The sequence below is a fragment of the Cucurbita moschata genome, unplaced genomic scaffold (genome assembly GCF_002738365.1).
Source record: "Cucurbita moschata cultivar Rifu unplaced genomic scaffold, Cmos_1.0 Cmo_Scf00025, whole genome shotgun sequence".
Classification (NCBI taxonomy): Eukaryota; Viridiplantae; Streptophyta; class Magnoliopsida; order Cucurbitales; family Cucurbitaceae; genus Cucurbita; species Cucurbita moschata.
In genome coordinates, this window is record NW_019268541.1 from 2,488,118 (window position 1) to 2,503,327 (window position 15,210).

General features: G+C 34.8%; 2 protein-coding genes across 4 annotated transcripts in view; one reads left to right on the forward strand and one right to left on the reverse strand.

The window, feature by feature from the left end:
- The first annotated feature begins 10,114 nt into the window (after positions 1 to 10,114).
- Positions 10,115 to 13,324, forward strand: LOC111461620 (chaperonin-like RbcX protein 2, chloroplastic). The gene is made up of 5 exons (XM_023105215.1): positions 10,115 to 10,698; positions 11,680 to 11,771; positions 11,954 to 12,011; positions 12,712 to 12,777; positions 12,889 to 13,324. Exons 1-5 carry the CDS (start codon positions 10,411 to 10,413, stop codon positions 13,009 to 13,011), a joined length of 627 nt encoding a protein of 208 aa, XP_022960983.1. The 5' UTR covers positions 10,115 to 10,410; the 3' UTR covers positions 13,012 to 13,324.
- Positions 13,325 to 13,821: 497 nt separating this feature from the next.
- The window catches only part of LOC111461619, a 7,943-nt gene continuing 6,554 nt past the window's right edge, over positions 13,822 to 15,210 (reverse strand). Inside the window, exons 9-10 of one of the 3 annotated variants that reach the window (XR_002713611.1) lie at positions 14,498 to 15,003; positions 13,822 to 14,313 (exon numbers count right to left, since the gene is read on the reverse strand). The gene's annotated coding sequence lies outside the window, so the exon portion shown is untranslated. Of the gene's footprint in view, positions 15,004 to 15,210 lie in introns of all 3 variants that reach the window. The other 2 variants (XR_002713610.1, XR_002713609.1) reach the window with 2 other exon arrangements.

A 15,210-nucleotide genomic window follows, 5' to 3' on the forward strand; every position in this document is an offset into this window, starting at 1 on the left:
ACCACAATAATATAAAAATAATAATTCAGAGTTATTGAACGTATTCAGCCTTTGGTTCGAGAATTCCGTTTGTTTAACTCAAATTTCAGGTTTTTTTGAGTCGTGAGATCAGAAATTTAAACCACCGACGTTTGATGTATCTGTTGAGTCGTGTTTGAATTTAAGAATTTGTGTCTATGCACGTGTTTGTGTTTGGGTTTTGTTTATCTGGATTGGTCAAATTTTAATTTTTATGAAAGTTATATATTTAATTTTTTTTATCTCGAATTAAAATTTTAAATATTTAATTCGTTGGAATAAAAGATTAGTAAATAGGTGAGAAAGGTAAATTAAATTAGAAAAGATTAGGGGTAGGTAATATCTTCAAGATCTAAAAAGTGTTGGAATTAAAATAAAAATAAAGTTTGACCAAAGAGATAAAAACAAACAAATGCATAATTTAATAAAATTACAAGCAAGAAAAACAAAAATTGTCAAACAAATTCCGACCTAAATGACGTACGAAAAATTATATTGAATGTGTGTTAGCTCCCGAATAAAAGAGAAGTATATAAATGAACCGAGACCACATCTGAATGAGAGAGATTTTGAAAATATGGAAGTATAGTAAAGAAAGCCTTCAAAAAATTAATAGTTAGTATTTATCGGGTGATATCCTATAAATTTTGTTAAAGAATATTTGAGTAAAGACAAAACACGTTAAAAGGATTCACGTCGGTCTGTGAGGATAGTTTTTCACTTTTAGAACAGTTCAAAACAAATGGGTAACATGGTTGTAACACCCCTAAGTCCCCGCTAGTAGATATTGTCTCTTTAGCCCATTACATATCGTCATCAACCTCACGGTTTTAAAATGAGTCTACTAAGGAGAAGTTTCCACACCCTTATAAGAAATGCTTCGTCCCTCTCTCCAAGTGATGTGGAATCTCACAATCCACCCCCTTTGGAGCCTAACGTCCTCTCTAACACATCACCCAATGTCTAACTCTAATACTATTTGTAACAGCCCAAACCCACCGCTAGTATACATTGTCCGCTTTGACTCATAACGTATCGTCATCAGCCTCACGGTTTTAAAACACGTCTACTAAGAAGAGATTTCCACACCCTTATAAGAAATGATTTGTTCCCCTCTCCAACCGATGTGAGATCTCACAATGGTCATGTCGCAAGAAAACGCACGAGGTAATACAATATGACCATCCCTTAATAACCATATCTCGTTAAATATAAACTATAATCGTTCGAAGGGGTTAATATTTCGGGTTAGGGAAAGAAAACAAATGTTTGGAGGGCAACCTAGGATTCTATGAAAGATTAATGATGGGCATGTGTATGATATATATGGTTTCAAAAAGGGCATATAAGAAAAAGAAATGTACTTTATTTCAATCACCAAAGCAAAAGTTGATTGCTTTGCCCTTCATGACATAAGGTTTCCTTGTTCAAATTCAAAAAACATATATATATATATATATATATATATATGAACATAATTAAACTAAAGTAAAGAACAATTTAAACCCATGATGGTCTCAAATTTTCCTCATTCCAAGGTTTAATGTTGTTTTTTTTTTCTCTGTCTCTCTCTATCTTAGTACAAAGAGACAATATGTTGTTAAATCAAAGGGAAAAGGCATTCATACAATATTGTTTAAACAAAAGTTGTTACACACGGATTAACTTGGATTGTGTTTTTGAGTTTCGAACTTAAAATGAATCAAAAAGTTTGCATCTTTAATGAAGCAATTATGGTGGATAACTCGTAGGATCTTGTTCTTTTGTTTATTTGATGCTCTTTTCTAAGACGGGTTTTTGTTCGTTTGTAGAAAATAAGGTTAAATTATATGTTTTGTGACGTCTGTTCGATTCATAAACTTTTAAAAATATCTTATGGGTTATTAGATTCTTAATTTTTTTTTGTTGAATGAAATGCTAGATTTTTTATTTTGTGTCGGGTAGTCCCTGAATTTTTTAAAATATTGAAGAAGATAATATTTGTACCGTTTTTAAAATTTAGACTTATATAGATATAAAATTAAACATTTCGGGACGGATAAGACATTTTATCTTTAATGGTGCAATTATTACAGAGAGTATATCGGGTTTTGTGGGTTTCGTAAAATAAAAGGTTAAATTTGTATCTATTTAGTTCATAAATTTTCAGAAGTATTACATGGGAGAGTATATCGGGTTTTGTGACTTTCAATTTTGTATCAGATAAAACTCTAAATTTTCGATTTTGTATCTACCTTAGAGTCCGAGAAATCGACAGACATTCAATCACGTAAAACTAACAGTTTAAGGATCTAATTAACACCTTTTAGAGTTCAGGATCGATTAGATATAAAGTTGAAAATTCAAGGATTGATTAAACAATTTTGAAAGTCGAGAGGATCAAACAGATAGAACATAAAAGTTAAAGGACTAACGTGCAATTAAAATAAATTTTAGAAAGAAAAAATCAAATATGAATAGATTTTGTGAGAAAATGTGTGCCAATAAGATATGGATGAGAGGAACAAAAGATGCAAGAAAGATAGAAACTTGGTAAACAAAGTAATTTTGTATCTTGTTTGACTACAATGTTCTTAGTTTGATTTTTAACATTTAAAGAATTTTTAATTTTTATTTTAAATTTTAAAAGTTGTATCAAAATATAAAAAAGACGTAAGAACAAAAATTACGTGTTTAATATTATAACAATGCACTTCGGTACGAAATTTGTGAAGTACTTCGTGACTAGAATCTAAAAGAACTCTAAACTAGATTATACTCGAATTCTCATCTCCACGTGTCGCTGATCTACAAAAATAAAAAAATAAAAAAAATCTCGATACCCAATCGAGCAAATTAAATATGTGATTAACCAATTTGAGCATAGTTCAACTCGTTAAGACATTATACTCATAACAGAAAGGTTAGAAGTTCAAATTCTCACTTACACGTGTTGTTGTTCATTTTTTAATATCCAACTGAGTAAATTAAATGGGTGATTCGCCAATTTGAGTATAGTTCAACTTATTAAAACATTATACTCGTACGAAAAAGGTTAGAAGTTCAAATTCTCATCTCCATGTGTCGTTCATTCTAAAAAAAATAATTTTTTAATACTCTTCAAACCAAATTGAAAATGAGATTAAAATTCAATTGGTTAAGATATTATACTAAAAGGTCAGAAGTTCAAATTTTCACCTCCAGGTGTCGCTATTCTAAAAGAAATAATTTTTTAATACCCACCGAAACAAATTAGATGAGTGATTAATCAATTTGTGCATAGCTCAACCCGTTAAAACATTATACTCATAGCGAAAAAATTGAAGTACAAATTCTCAACTCCACCTCGCGTTCCAAAAAATAATTCTTAATACCCATATGACCAAATTAAATAGGTGATTAACCAAAGCATAGTTAAGAGGTTATGTAGCTAAATGTTAGAAGTTCAAATTCTGTGAGATGTCGTTGTTCTGAAAAAAAAAAAACAAATTTCTTAATACCCATTTGAGCAAATTAAACATATAATTAACTAATTTGAGCATAGCTCAACTCGTTAAAACATTATATCTATAACGAAAAGGTCAGAACTTTGAATTCTCACTCTCACATGTGACCGATCTAAAAAACAATTTTTTAATACCCATTTGAGCAAATTAAACATATAATTAATCAATTTGAGCATAGCTTAACTCGTTAAAACATTGTATCTATGACGAAAAGGTTGAAACTTTGAATTCTCACTCTCACATGTGGCCAATCTAAAAAAAACAATTTCTTAATACCCAATAACACGTGAATATGATAGAATTAACGGATTAACAATCACGAGAACAAGATCGAAACTCAAGAACAAAATTGTAAAATAAAAATAAAAGAGAGAAAAAAATGGTAAAGATTGGTGAAAAAATGAGAAATGAATGATTGAGGAGATGCACGAGTCGTTTCATAGGATTCTGTTGTGGGCATTGTCTTGTGATCACAGACAGACAAAATCACATTCACAAACCCTAAATACAAACAAATTTTTATTTTATTTATTTTTATTTTTTAATGTGAATTTTCAAAATCAAAAGCCAACACCCACACACACCTCTCTGCTGTTCTTGTCCCCTTTCCTTCTTTTTCAACCCTATTCATCACTTTTTTCCATATATTATTAAATATTGAGAACCCGTCACGAACCTATCGATACAAAATTGAATGTAACAACCTAAGTCCGCCGCTAGCAGATATTGTCCGCTTTGGTCTATTACGTATCGTCACAGTTTTAAAACACGTCTACTGGGAAGAGATTTCCACACCCTTCTAAGGAATGCTTTGTTTTTTCTCTCCAACTCTCTAAACCCACTAGTAGATATTATCCACTTTGTTCCGTTAAGTATCGTCACAGCTTTAAAACGCGTCTACTAGGAAGAGGTTTCTACACTCTTGTAAAGAACGTTTTGTTCTCTTCTCCAACTCTCTAAACCCACCGCTAGCACTAGCAGATATTGTCCATTTTGGCCCGGTAAGTATCGTCACTGTTTTAAAACGCGTCTACTAGAAAAAGATTTCCACATCCTTATAAGGAATGTTTTGTTCTTCTCTCTAACCCTCTAAACCTACCACTAGCAGATATTGTCCGTTTTGGCCCGAGAAGTATCGTCACTGTTTTAAAATGCGTTTATTAAGAAGAAGATTTCATACCCTAATAAAGAATGTTTTGTTCCCCTCTCTAACTCCCAAGTCTACTGTATTGTCTGTTTTGACCCGTTATATATTGTCGTCGGCCTCACGGTTTTAAAGCACGTCTAGTAGGGAGAGTTTTCCACATCCCTATAAGAAATGTTTCGTTTCCTCTCCAACCCAGGTAAGATCCCATTTTAAAAGTTTAACCTAGTGAACATATTTAAAATTTAAGGAACCTATTAGACATTTTTGAAAGTTCGAGAATCTTTAAACTACAAATTTGAGCGTTTAAGGGTTAAACTTATCATTTAACCTCAACGATCGTCGTGAGTCAGTCTGGTAGCTATCCCGACCAATAAAATAAAGTAAAGAGCATGGAAGGATTAACGGGCAAACTACAGTGATCGTTCACGTACGACTGTTTTTCCTTTAAGTTAATTCTGATCGACCCGAACATAACTCTACAGATTAAAACATTTACCCTCGACCTAAAGACGGGATACTCGTATGATTTAAATTAAAGGGAAATCTGTGAGCAAAGAAAGCAGCTCCAAAAGTAGAGTGTGTGAGAAACCTTTTGTGGAAGTCTTTTATATTCTGCATGGCAGATTGTTGAAGCATCAAGGACAGTTTCTTTTCTCTTTTCTCAATCTTGATCAGTGTGAAAGAGATATCTTTTAAACTCAAGGACCATACAAAATGGTCCAAATCTTTTGCATATTCATCTTCATTCATTCATTTTTTGGTTCGATCAAATATACGGAATCACGTATGAATAACCTAATGTTCCTTTAAATTTCCCGCTTAGCATGTTCCGACAACGCTCCATTTCTCAACAGTGTTCTTCACAGAAACCCTAATTCGACGAGAATTCTATAATGGGTATCGTTTGATTAGTAAGTAAGAACAAGGAAGAGGGTCGATCTGTCGATAGCCACCTAACGAGAGAGGTTTTTAAGGACATTGTAGAGAAAACGAACTCGTTATTGTAATTGAGCTATCTAGACTTTCATTTCTGTATCTACGCTTTCGTGCATCAAATACTTAATACGTACCTGACTTCGATCATTGGTATACAACTAAATTGTTACAAAAAAAAAGCTAAGTGTTTGGGCGTTAACTTTTCTCGGGTTTGACTAATTATTCAAAAGCTGATATTACAAACACAAACACAAAACCACACACTTACATTACACTCATGAATAGAAGTCAGACATATTACATTAAACTATCCAAAAAAAGAGAAACCTCCATAGCCATAGCCATAGCCATAGCCATAGCCATAGCCATATATAAAACCAGCCCCATGGTAAAATTCAAAGCTGAATTTTTCTGATCATTAATTAAACAAAGAAAAAAAGAAGACCCAAAAAATTACCCTACTCTGTAAATTCCCCATTTTTTTATCTGTGAATTTGATCAACTATGGTAAAAAAAAGCTCTAATGGAATGTCATTGTGATGAGAGGAAGAAGAACAGCTCTATATCTGGTGAAGCAAAGAAGGAGATTGGTGAAGGTTTTTGTGAAGAACAATTTGAAGTAATCCTCTGCTTTTTTGGAGCTGGTGGGCATATTTTGATCTCTGGGATTCTAAATCTCTCTGCTTTTGGTGTACTGCATTCTTCAAAATCAGAGCTTGAAGAAGCTGATTCTTCCATGGCGGCCATGGCGGCCATGGCTATGGAGCTTGAAACTTCAATTTCCTCTGTTCTTGTAGTACTCACAATCCTTTTACTTTGATCCTTCATTTTCTTGATCTTCTGGTTCTTCTTCAATTGGGTTTTTGCTGTTTTTTTTCCTTTGTTTCTTCTTCCTCCTCCTTTGGACGCCATGGAAGTGAAATTTGGAGCTCTGAGTTGAGGTTGAGAGGGCGTTTCTTGTTGTGGGTTGTTTCAAAATGGTTTCTTTTTGTGAGATTTGTCACTTTGAGAAGGTTATGGAGAAACCCTTTTCAGGAAATTGGGAGATTTGGTTGGAGGGAAGCCATTGAAGAGGTGTGGGTTGAGCTTGAGTTGCAGGGTTTGAGAGGTAAGAAGAAGAAGGGAGAGAGGGTTTGAAATGGAGGGATTTGTTATATAGTGAAGATAGAAGAAACAAAGGGTTGTGTTTGGATGCTTTATGTCATTTTTTGAAATGTGTCATTATAGTTTTTGAATTTTCTTTTTCAATCAAAGGATGGAAATTGTCTTTTAGGTTAAAAAATTATTTTGTATTTTGTAAAATTATGAGTTTAGTTTCTCGATTTTGAGATTTGTGTCGATTTGATCTATAAATTTTAGAAATGTATCATACGTGTCTAACATTTTTCGTATCTGTGTTTTTTTGGAATTTATCATTTTGTGTGAGAAATCAAACAATCGAACTTAGCTATGCTCGAATTAACTAAATTTGGTCGAGAAAACAAATAATTTTGATTAAGCAAACTAATTGAAAATTTTAATCTCTGATCTCACATCGATATGAGAGGGGAACGAGTGTCAACAAGGACGCTGGCTCCGAAGGGAGATGGAATGTGTCTCATATTGGTTGGAAAGGGGAACGAAACATTCTTTATAAGAGTGTGGAAACCTCTCACTAGCTGACGAGTTTGAAAACCTTTAGGAAAAGCCCAAAGAGAACAATATCTGCTAGCCGTAGGTTTAGGCTGTTAGAGTTGGTATTAGACCCAGATGTCGGGCAGTGTGTCAGCGAGGACACTGAGTCCCAAAAGGGGGTGGATTATGAGGTCCCACACGATTGGAGCGGGAAACAAGTGTCAGCGAGGATGTTGGGCCCCAATAGGAGGTGGATTGTGAGATCCCACATCGGTTGAAGAAAAAGAACGAGTACCAACGAGGATGTTGGGTCTCGAAGGAGGGTAGATTGTGAGATCCCACATCGGTTGGAGAAGGAGAATGAGTACTAGCGAGGACGCTAGGTTCTGAAGGAGGGTGGATTGTGAGATCCCACATCGGTTGAAGAAAAAGAACGAGTACCAACGAGGATGTTGGGTCTCGAAGGAGGGTAGATTGTGAGATCCCACATCGGTTGGAGAAGGAGAATGAGTACTAGCGAGGACGCTAGGTTCTGAAGGAGGGTGGATTGTGAGATCCCACATCGGTTGAAGAAAGAGAACGAGTACCAACGAGGATGTTGGGTCTCGAAGGAGGGTAGATTGTGAGATCCCACATCGGTTGGAGAAGGAGAATGAGTACTAGCGAGGACGCTAGGTTCTGAAGGAGGGTGGATTGTGAGATCCCACATCAGTTGGAGAAAGGGAACGAGTACCAGCGAGAATGTTGGGCCCCTACGGGAGGTGGATTGTGAGATCCCACATCAATTGGAGAAAGGGAAGAGTACTAGCGAGGATGTTGGGCCCCAACAGGAGGTGGATTGTGAGATCCCACATCGGTTGAAGAAGAAAAAACGAGTACCAGCGAAGACACTAGGTCTCAAAAGAGGGTGGATTGTGAGATCCTACATCAGTTGGAGAAGAGAAACGAATACCAGCGTCATTGGTTGGTTGGAGGGTGGAACAAAACATTATTTATAAGAGTATGAAAACCATTAAATACCAGACATGTTTTAAAAGTCTGAAGGGAATCTCAACAAAGACAATATTACAATAAAAATGCAATATTTTTTATTTTTAAAAATTAAATTTATAAACCATATTTTTTTAGTTGATTTTAAAAAACTATTTTTTTAAAATTAATTTTTTAATATAATTAATAATTCAAATGTTTAGATAAAAAAAAATCAATAATTAAAGTGGATGGGTTAATATTAGAAAGTCAATGGGTAATTAATATGTTTTTCTTTTTAAGAAAATAATAAATTATTATATTACTTTTATAGAAATATTAAATTATAATTTTTTTTTTTTAAATAAAGGTATCCAATGAAATTTATTAAAATTTAATACACTATTGAGGGTTTGGCAGGTAGCATTATCCACAAACACACACCTAAACCATAATGTGATTATTAAAATAATTAAATATCAATCTAAAATTAATTAAATTAAATTATTCTAACATTATTATTTTAATCCCAAGGGAGCCTCCACTTCCATAGGTAGATTCCTTCCCTTTTTTTATTTATTTATTTTAGTCCTGATTAAATTATTTTATTTCTATTTATAAGATCTTAAAATATTTATTTATGTTAGAAATGGTAAAAAAAAAAAAGATTTTTTTTTTCTTTTACTTACCTAATTTAAATTATATACTTTCGTTAAGAAATCTTTTATCAATATTTTAAATTTGGAGGGAACTTGAATACCCCAAATAAAGAAGAAGATACGTACCTTCATATACATTTCTCAAATTACGGTTGTTACTTTTATGTTTGAATACTATCGGTTTAATTTCTGATTGGTTTATTGTGAATAATTATGAAACTGGTTGGAGCGAACCAAGAGCATATCATCGTTAGTATCTTCAGTAACTTCAACAAAAAGTACAAATTGAAGTAACAGAATGATTTGGTGTATCGAGTAGGAGTCCAACACCAAAGGCGCAAGTTTGTAAGGCATGTGAAAGAATTGAATCAATAAATCTTGAGTATTTTGATATGAGATATATCGATTATTTATTAAATATTCAAAACCGGTCACGAACCTATCAAATACAAAATTGAATGTAATAACTCAAGTTTATCGCTAACAGATATTGTTTGTTTTGGCCCGTTACATATCGTCATCAGCCTCACGATTTAAAATGCGTTTACTAGAGAGAGTTTGAAAAACCTTATAAAGAATGTTTCGTTCTCCTCCTCAACTAATATGAGATCTCACAATCCACTGCCTGGTGCCTGACTTTGATACCATTTGTAACAGCCCAAGTCCACCACTAGAAACATTGTTCTTTTGTAAGAGCCCTAGTCCAAGTCCACCACTAGCAGTCATTGTCCTTTCGTAACAACCCCAACCAAAGTCCATCACTAGTCGTCATTGTCCTTTTGTAACAGCTCAAGTCCATTACTAGCAGACATTGTCCTTTTGGGCTTTCCCGACTTCCCCAAAGTTTTTAAAACTGCTAATAAGAGGTTTCCACATCCTTATGAAGAATACTTTGTTCTCCTCTCCAACGAACGTGGGATCTCACGATATCATTATAGATGACAACAAATCTAGCTTAATCAACTATCCTTTTACAATGTCGAAGAAATGAGACAGTAATAAATCATAATACTAATCTAGATACACGAATCATACCTTATTTAAAGCATGTCAATTTTGGTGTCCCACAAATTGAGTTTATTCAACTAAACGAGCTTCTTATTACTACTTCAGTAGAGCATTGAGGACGTAAAATCCACCCATTCCACATATCTAGAGAAGAGTGTACAACAACGTTACAAGATGCTTATATTCAATTTGGATTACCTAAAGCTGAAGAACATGAAACAAGTAGTAAGCATGACAACAATTCATCATATTGTAATTTTCCAAAGTAGATCAACTTAGAAAACCCACCAAATTCAAAAAACCGTCCAGATGAATTCGAGCATCAAAACGAAAATATCTAACATTCAAGCCCTTTTTCTTGGTGGAGAATTTTGGGCCTCACCAATTGTCTGGTTAAGATTCATCCAACTTCAAATCTCCCATAGCTCTCAACTTTCCTCATTTCCCTCACATCCTCCCCTTCACCCTCCCTCTAATCTGCAGGTTCCTCAGATACCCATTTCAAGTCGACTCACAACGAGGGGGGTCGACTTCGATTGGTGTATTTTCTCTCTGGTTTTAGCTTTCTAAAACGATGGTGGGAGCTTTATCCATCGTGGGTTCATCAGCGGTGGACTCTCATACTTCCCCATGTTTGTGTTTAGATGCTTTGCCCACAACGAGCAGTTCAATGGGTCGAAAGCGTTTGCCGAAACCAAAGCACTTGTATCTAAGCAGCTCGTTCGTAGATAGTGGCCGGGAGTGGCTGCTCTCGGCGGATAGGATAAGCAGGAGCTCAAGGAAGCAGCACAAGAACAGAAGACTTATAGTTGTTGATGAACTTGGGGGGCAATATGAAGATACCTTTGACGATGTTAAACTGGTAAGAACAATAGACTTGTAGAGTGTTCTCTTGCTTAAACTGGTACGATAGCTTAGAGTAATAGCATTAGCACATCTGTTCTCTTGCTTGCTAGTGCTTTTGAAAAATTAAGCTAGCTAGAAAGTAACTTACCCGCTGAATTAGATCGATCAGTTGGTTGCTATGGACTGATTGCACGTAATGGGATTATCCTATTACTAGAATAACTTCCAATACACGGATTACAATTTTGACTGCTGAATAATCAATATAGTACTCCCATAGTCCTCCCAAGGTATGGAATAGCAAGTCACATTAGTCAAACTTTGATTTTGATAAGTCGAGAACCGCATCATTCTGGCGGTTTCCAATATCACGTAGGAGTGAAAAACACCTTTCCATTGAATGAAATGTTGGCATGGGGTTCTTTCAATTCCATTTTCATCTACTGAAAAGAGGGCCCGAAAGAGCTTACCGGATGCACCATCGACCGCAGACAGCTCAACTGCGAGATTTTGACGCTAAAGTCGTTGGATGGGGTCAGGTGAGAAACCTTTGACCCTTTTTTTTCTTTTTTTGCTGCGTCTATGATTAGGAGGCTTAGTCAGAAAGTGGGTTCGTGAACCATGTGCAGAGAGGGGGGAAGGCTCCCATGGAGAACCAAACGTCTTCACTTGTGTAGAGTAGATCGTTCAACACCTGCAACACAAACTCATTTTTGACCTATTGGTCCTAGTATCATAGGCAGCTGCCATAACCACACTCGTAACTCAGTAAGATACACATGAAATACAACGGCCATCAGGTTGATGCATGGCAATGTTCTTTTAAATAACATGGGATATGCTTGAGACTTGAGTTTTCCATTGATTTTGTTCTGGTCAAGTTTAATATGATTTTGTTGTTTTTCCAGTTTCTTGAGCTTTATCCTTCTCCCATCCTTTGCATACTCATTTGCCTACAAATTAATTACTAAACTGACTGAGATTTCTCTGGCTGCAGCAAATACTTAATTATTTTACATACAAGGCTGTGAGGACTGTTATGAACCAGCTCTATGAAATGAATCCCCCACAGTACAGGTGGCTTTATGAGTAAGTGCCATCGATTTTTACACATTGAGACTGGCCATTTTTCTGTGTTACAGGAACTGGAGTCAGTTTAGAAATAGTTGCAGTATTTTTTGTCATGGTAGCTCAAGTTGAAGCTGTCAAATTGTTCATGCTAGTTTGGTCGTGTTCTTGAATTTTGATCCTGTTCTATTCTTCTCCAACAGTTTTCTGTTATCTAACAAGCCATCAGATGGAAAACATTTCATGCGCACTCTTGTAAAGGTACTTCTTAAAAGTTCATACCTACTTCATGACTTGTACCAATCTATGCTTGGTACATGTTTTTCACTATTGGTTTTAGAGTATATTTTGGAATGATTTTGAAGGATTAAATCCATGTTTTTTAGTGATTTTGAATATGATACGGAAGATTTTAACCATTTCAAAATCACTCCCGAACGTTCCATTGAATTCTTACTATGACTGACTTGTTCTAACAATCTCATGTTTAACACCGGCTTTAGTTTTTAGCATTTTGCTATCTCAGTAGAAAGGGAAGGCCTAATATAAGCACACAGATGTTACAAAGTATGGTTAAATTGTGTATTTAGTTTCCATGCTTTAACTTCTAGTTTAGTTTACTTTTATAAGTTTCATTATAGTCTGTATCTTTTGATCAAACCTGCTACGAAGTAATATGAAATGCACCACATATCTACACATTCTTGAGTTATACACTCGAAAAATGGTTGTTCTAAGTGTATTCAATGCTCCATAACTTGCCAAGTTACACAAAGGCTTGTGTCCAAGTGTGGTCCTTTTGCTTGACACAAAGTTAGCTAAAATGATTCCTTTTACTTCTGAATCCAAACATTCCAGTTTGATGTTAGGACACAAAGATTTAAGGTCATTTACGGTCTCGAGGCACACCTTGTGAAATAGCGTTTTACTAAACCTGGATCATCATTTTTCTAATTGATAGGAAAAACAAGATCTTGCTGAAAGAGTAATGATCACACGTCTCCACCTATATGGAAAATGGGTGAAGGTATTGCTATCATTGTAATGTTCCTTCAATACAGAATCTTTTTTTTTTTCTTTTTTTTTTGGGAAGATCATGCAACAAAGTTTGCAAACATTTATTTCTTCTGTGGTGTAGAAATGTAACCATGCTGAAATATACCAAGAGATCTCGGACGAAAACGTAGAATTAATGCGTGAACGACTTATGCAGACTGTTATATGGCCTTCAGATGACACGAACACAGAGAAGATTGGCTAAGGAAGTATGGGTAATTTTGAGTTCTCTCTCCCTTGTCAATTCTCCTTGTATTGCATCCTTCAATCGTGATTAGTTTGATTGTTGAGTTGCCGATTGTATTCTTAGTTCAGTGAGGCAGTCTTTTTTTAGTTGAAGATATGTAAGCAATTAATCTTTATATTATGTAGAAAAGTTTATATATTCAGACTCCATTTCGGTTATTCTGATGGTATAGTGTAGGGCTGGGATTTTCTCAGAACTTGTGCTTCTATAAATCATGCATATTGGGATGAGATGGTACCAGAATGAGCAATAATTGTGCAATTTACTGGTTGTTTCTTTGTTTGCACAGCTTGTTTAGCCTAATGGCCATTAAGATGTTTTCTTTAACTTGATTGTGCTTGATTTTGCCTGAGTTTTGAGATTCTTCAGTGAGTTATTCAGTATGACTTTGAGAATAACAGAAGTTTTCTTTAGTAATATGCAGAACAGAACTAATTGATTATTCAAGCAAGAGAAAGAGAACAGATTATAAGTCTATAAATCAGTCACACTTTTCCAAAGATATTTTTTTAACTTGGCCAGTAGTTCTCAAAAGAAATTATTGAGCCACAAATTGCTCAAACCTCCTCCAAACCAAAGTGTTTTCTTCCCTAAAACATATCATACACACATACACCAAATAGATCAACAGATAAAAGATGCATTTACTCAAGTACTTTGCTAAATAGTTGTCAATAGAAGTAGGAAATCATGTTAGACCTACTTTGAACATCATAGAGCAAAACTTGAAATGAGAACGAAAGAAGACAGGGCAATGAAATTAATGAATTGTGATCAAAGCAAACACTAATTTTGTGTAAATATATCATTGAAGTCAATTCAACTGTAAAATGTACTATGTACCTCGAACATTGCATCTTTGTACACTGTAAAACAGAGCCCAGTGCGTTATTCCATCAACTATCCAGCACTTCAAACAAGCCACTTGGAGGATTCAACCATAGAAGGGGCCTGTCCACAATTATGACGAATCATTAGAGATTATGTTCTATTAATCAACAACAATACTCTAATTTAACCATCTGAAATTCTGCTGCTTCAACAACGTTTCATTTTTACTATTGATAAACAAAAAGTTGGAAAACAATGAACTGGACCATTACTATTAACACAAGTTGGAATATAAGCAATCTAGTTGACTCAAGTGCATCCCTTTCTCCTGGATCATAGAATAATGATGCTTCTTCTCCCAAAAGCCACATTTATGTGGAATAAATATGGATCAACACCACAACAGACCCTCCAAGCTTTTCCCATGTTCTAACATAAGAGTTGCAAATTTAAGCTCAAAAGACTGATTCATATGATTTTCTCAATTTGTTTATATAAATGGCCTTGATAGAACTTAAATCATATTCATCAACTATTCCAAATCAACACAAATTAAATTGGAAACAAGGGGGGATTAAGTATAGTATCTGGACCATGTTATAACAACAATTACTTGGAAGTTTGCATCTGTTCGAAGGAAAGGAGACATCAGCCAAAATTGCATTACTCTCCTTGGATGCTTGAATAATATAAGCTATCCCTGAAAAGGTACATGTTAGCTAAACAGTCATTCATTTGGATTGCGGTGTTTTTCCTTAACAAGGCTTCAGGATATATTTCCCGTAAAGACGCATGGTACTGGGTTTTGGTAACCGCTGGAACAATGTATGAAAGCGACAATTTGTTGCCTAGATACTAAACACTCGAAACGGAACAGCAGTTGAGATAACCTGATGAATAATGGAACTTTTGATAGGCAATATTTACGAGTCTTATATTACACTTCAAGCCAAACTAATCATACGGCCATTTGATTTCAAAAAGAAGGAAAAGAAGAATTTGAGAGAGAGAGATCAAAATTGCCACCAAAAGTGGCTGGTATGCATCCAAAAAAGATTTGTACGAGTAACCTAGAGATCAAGAGCCGCCCGTGGAATATACTGGAGCTTTCATGTTTTCCTGCAAAAGGCCAATGACAAGAAGCAAACACTTGGTAGGTTAGAGCTCACGTTACATTTCTTTATTCATAAAATATTTCACAGCAAATCAAGATTTGCTCAAGTTTCACAAATCTCTTTGGAGAGACACAGAGAGAACCGTAAAAGTTATCCATCACAAAAAAAAAAAAAAAAAAAAAAAAAAAAAAAAAAAAAAAAAAAAAAAAAA

Coding starts and splice junctions, on each gene's coding strand:
- LOC111461620 (XM_023105215.1), top strand. CDS start 10,411: ATGGTGGGAGCTTTATCCATCGTGGGTTCATCAGCGGTGGACTCTCAT. Junction 10,699..11,679: donor CCTTTGACGATGTTAAACTG/GTAAGAACAATA, acceptor CTCTGGCTGCAG/CAAATACTTAATTATTTTAC. Junction 12,012..12,711: donor TCATGCGCACTCTTGTAAAG/GTACTTCTTAAA, acceptor TCTAATTGATAG/GAAAAACAAGATCTTGCTGA.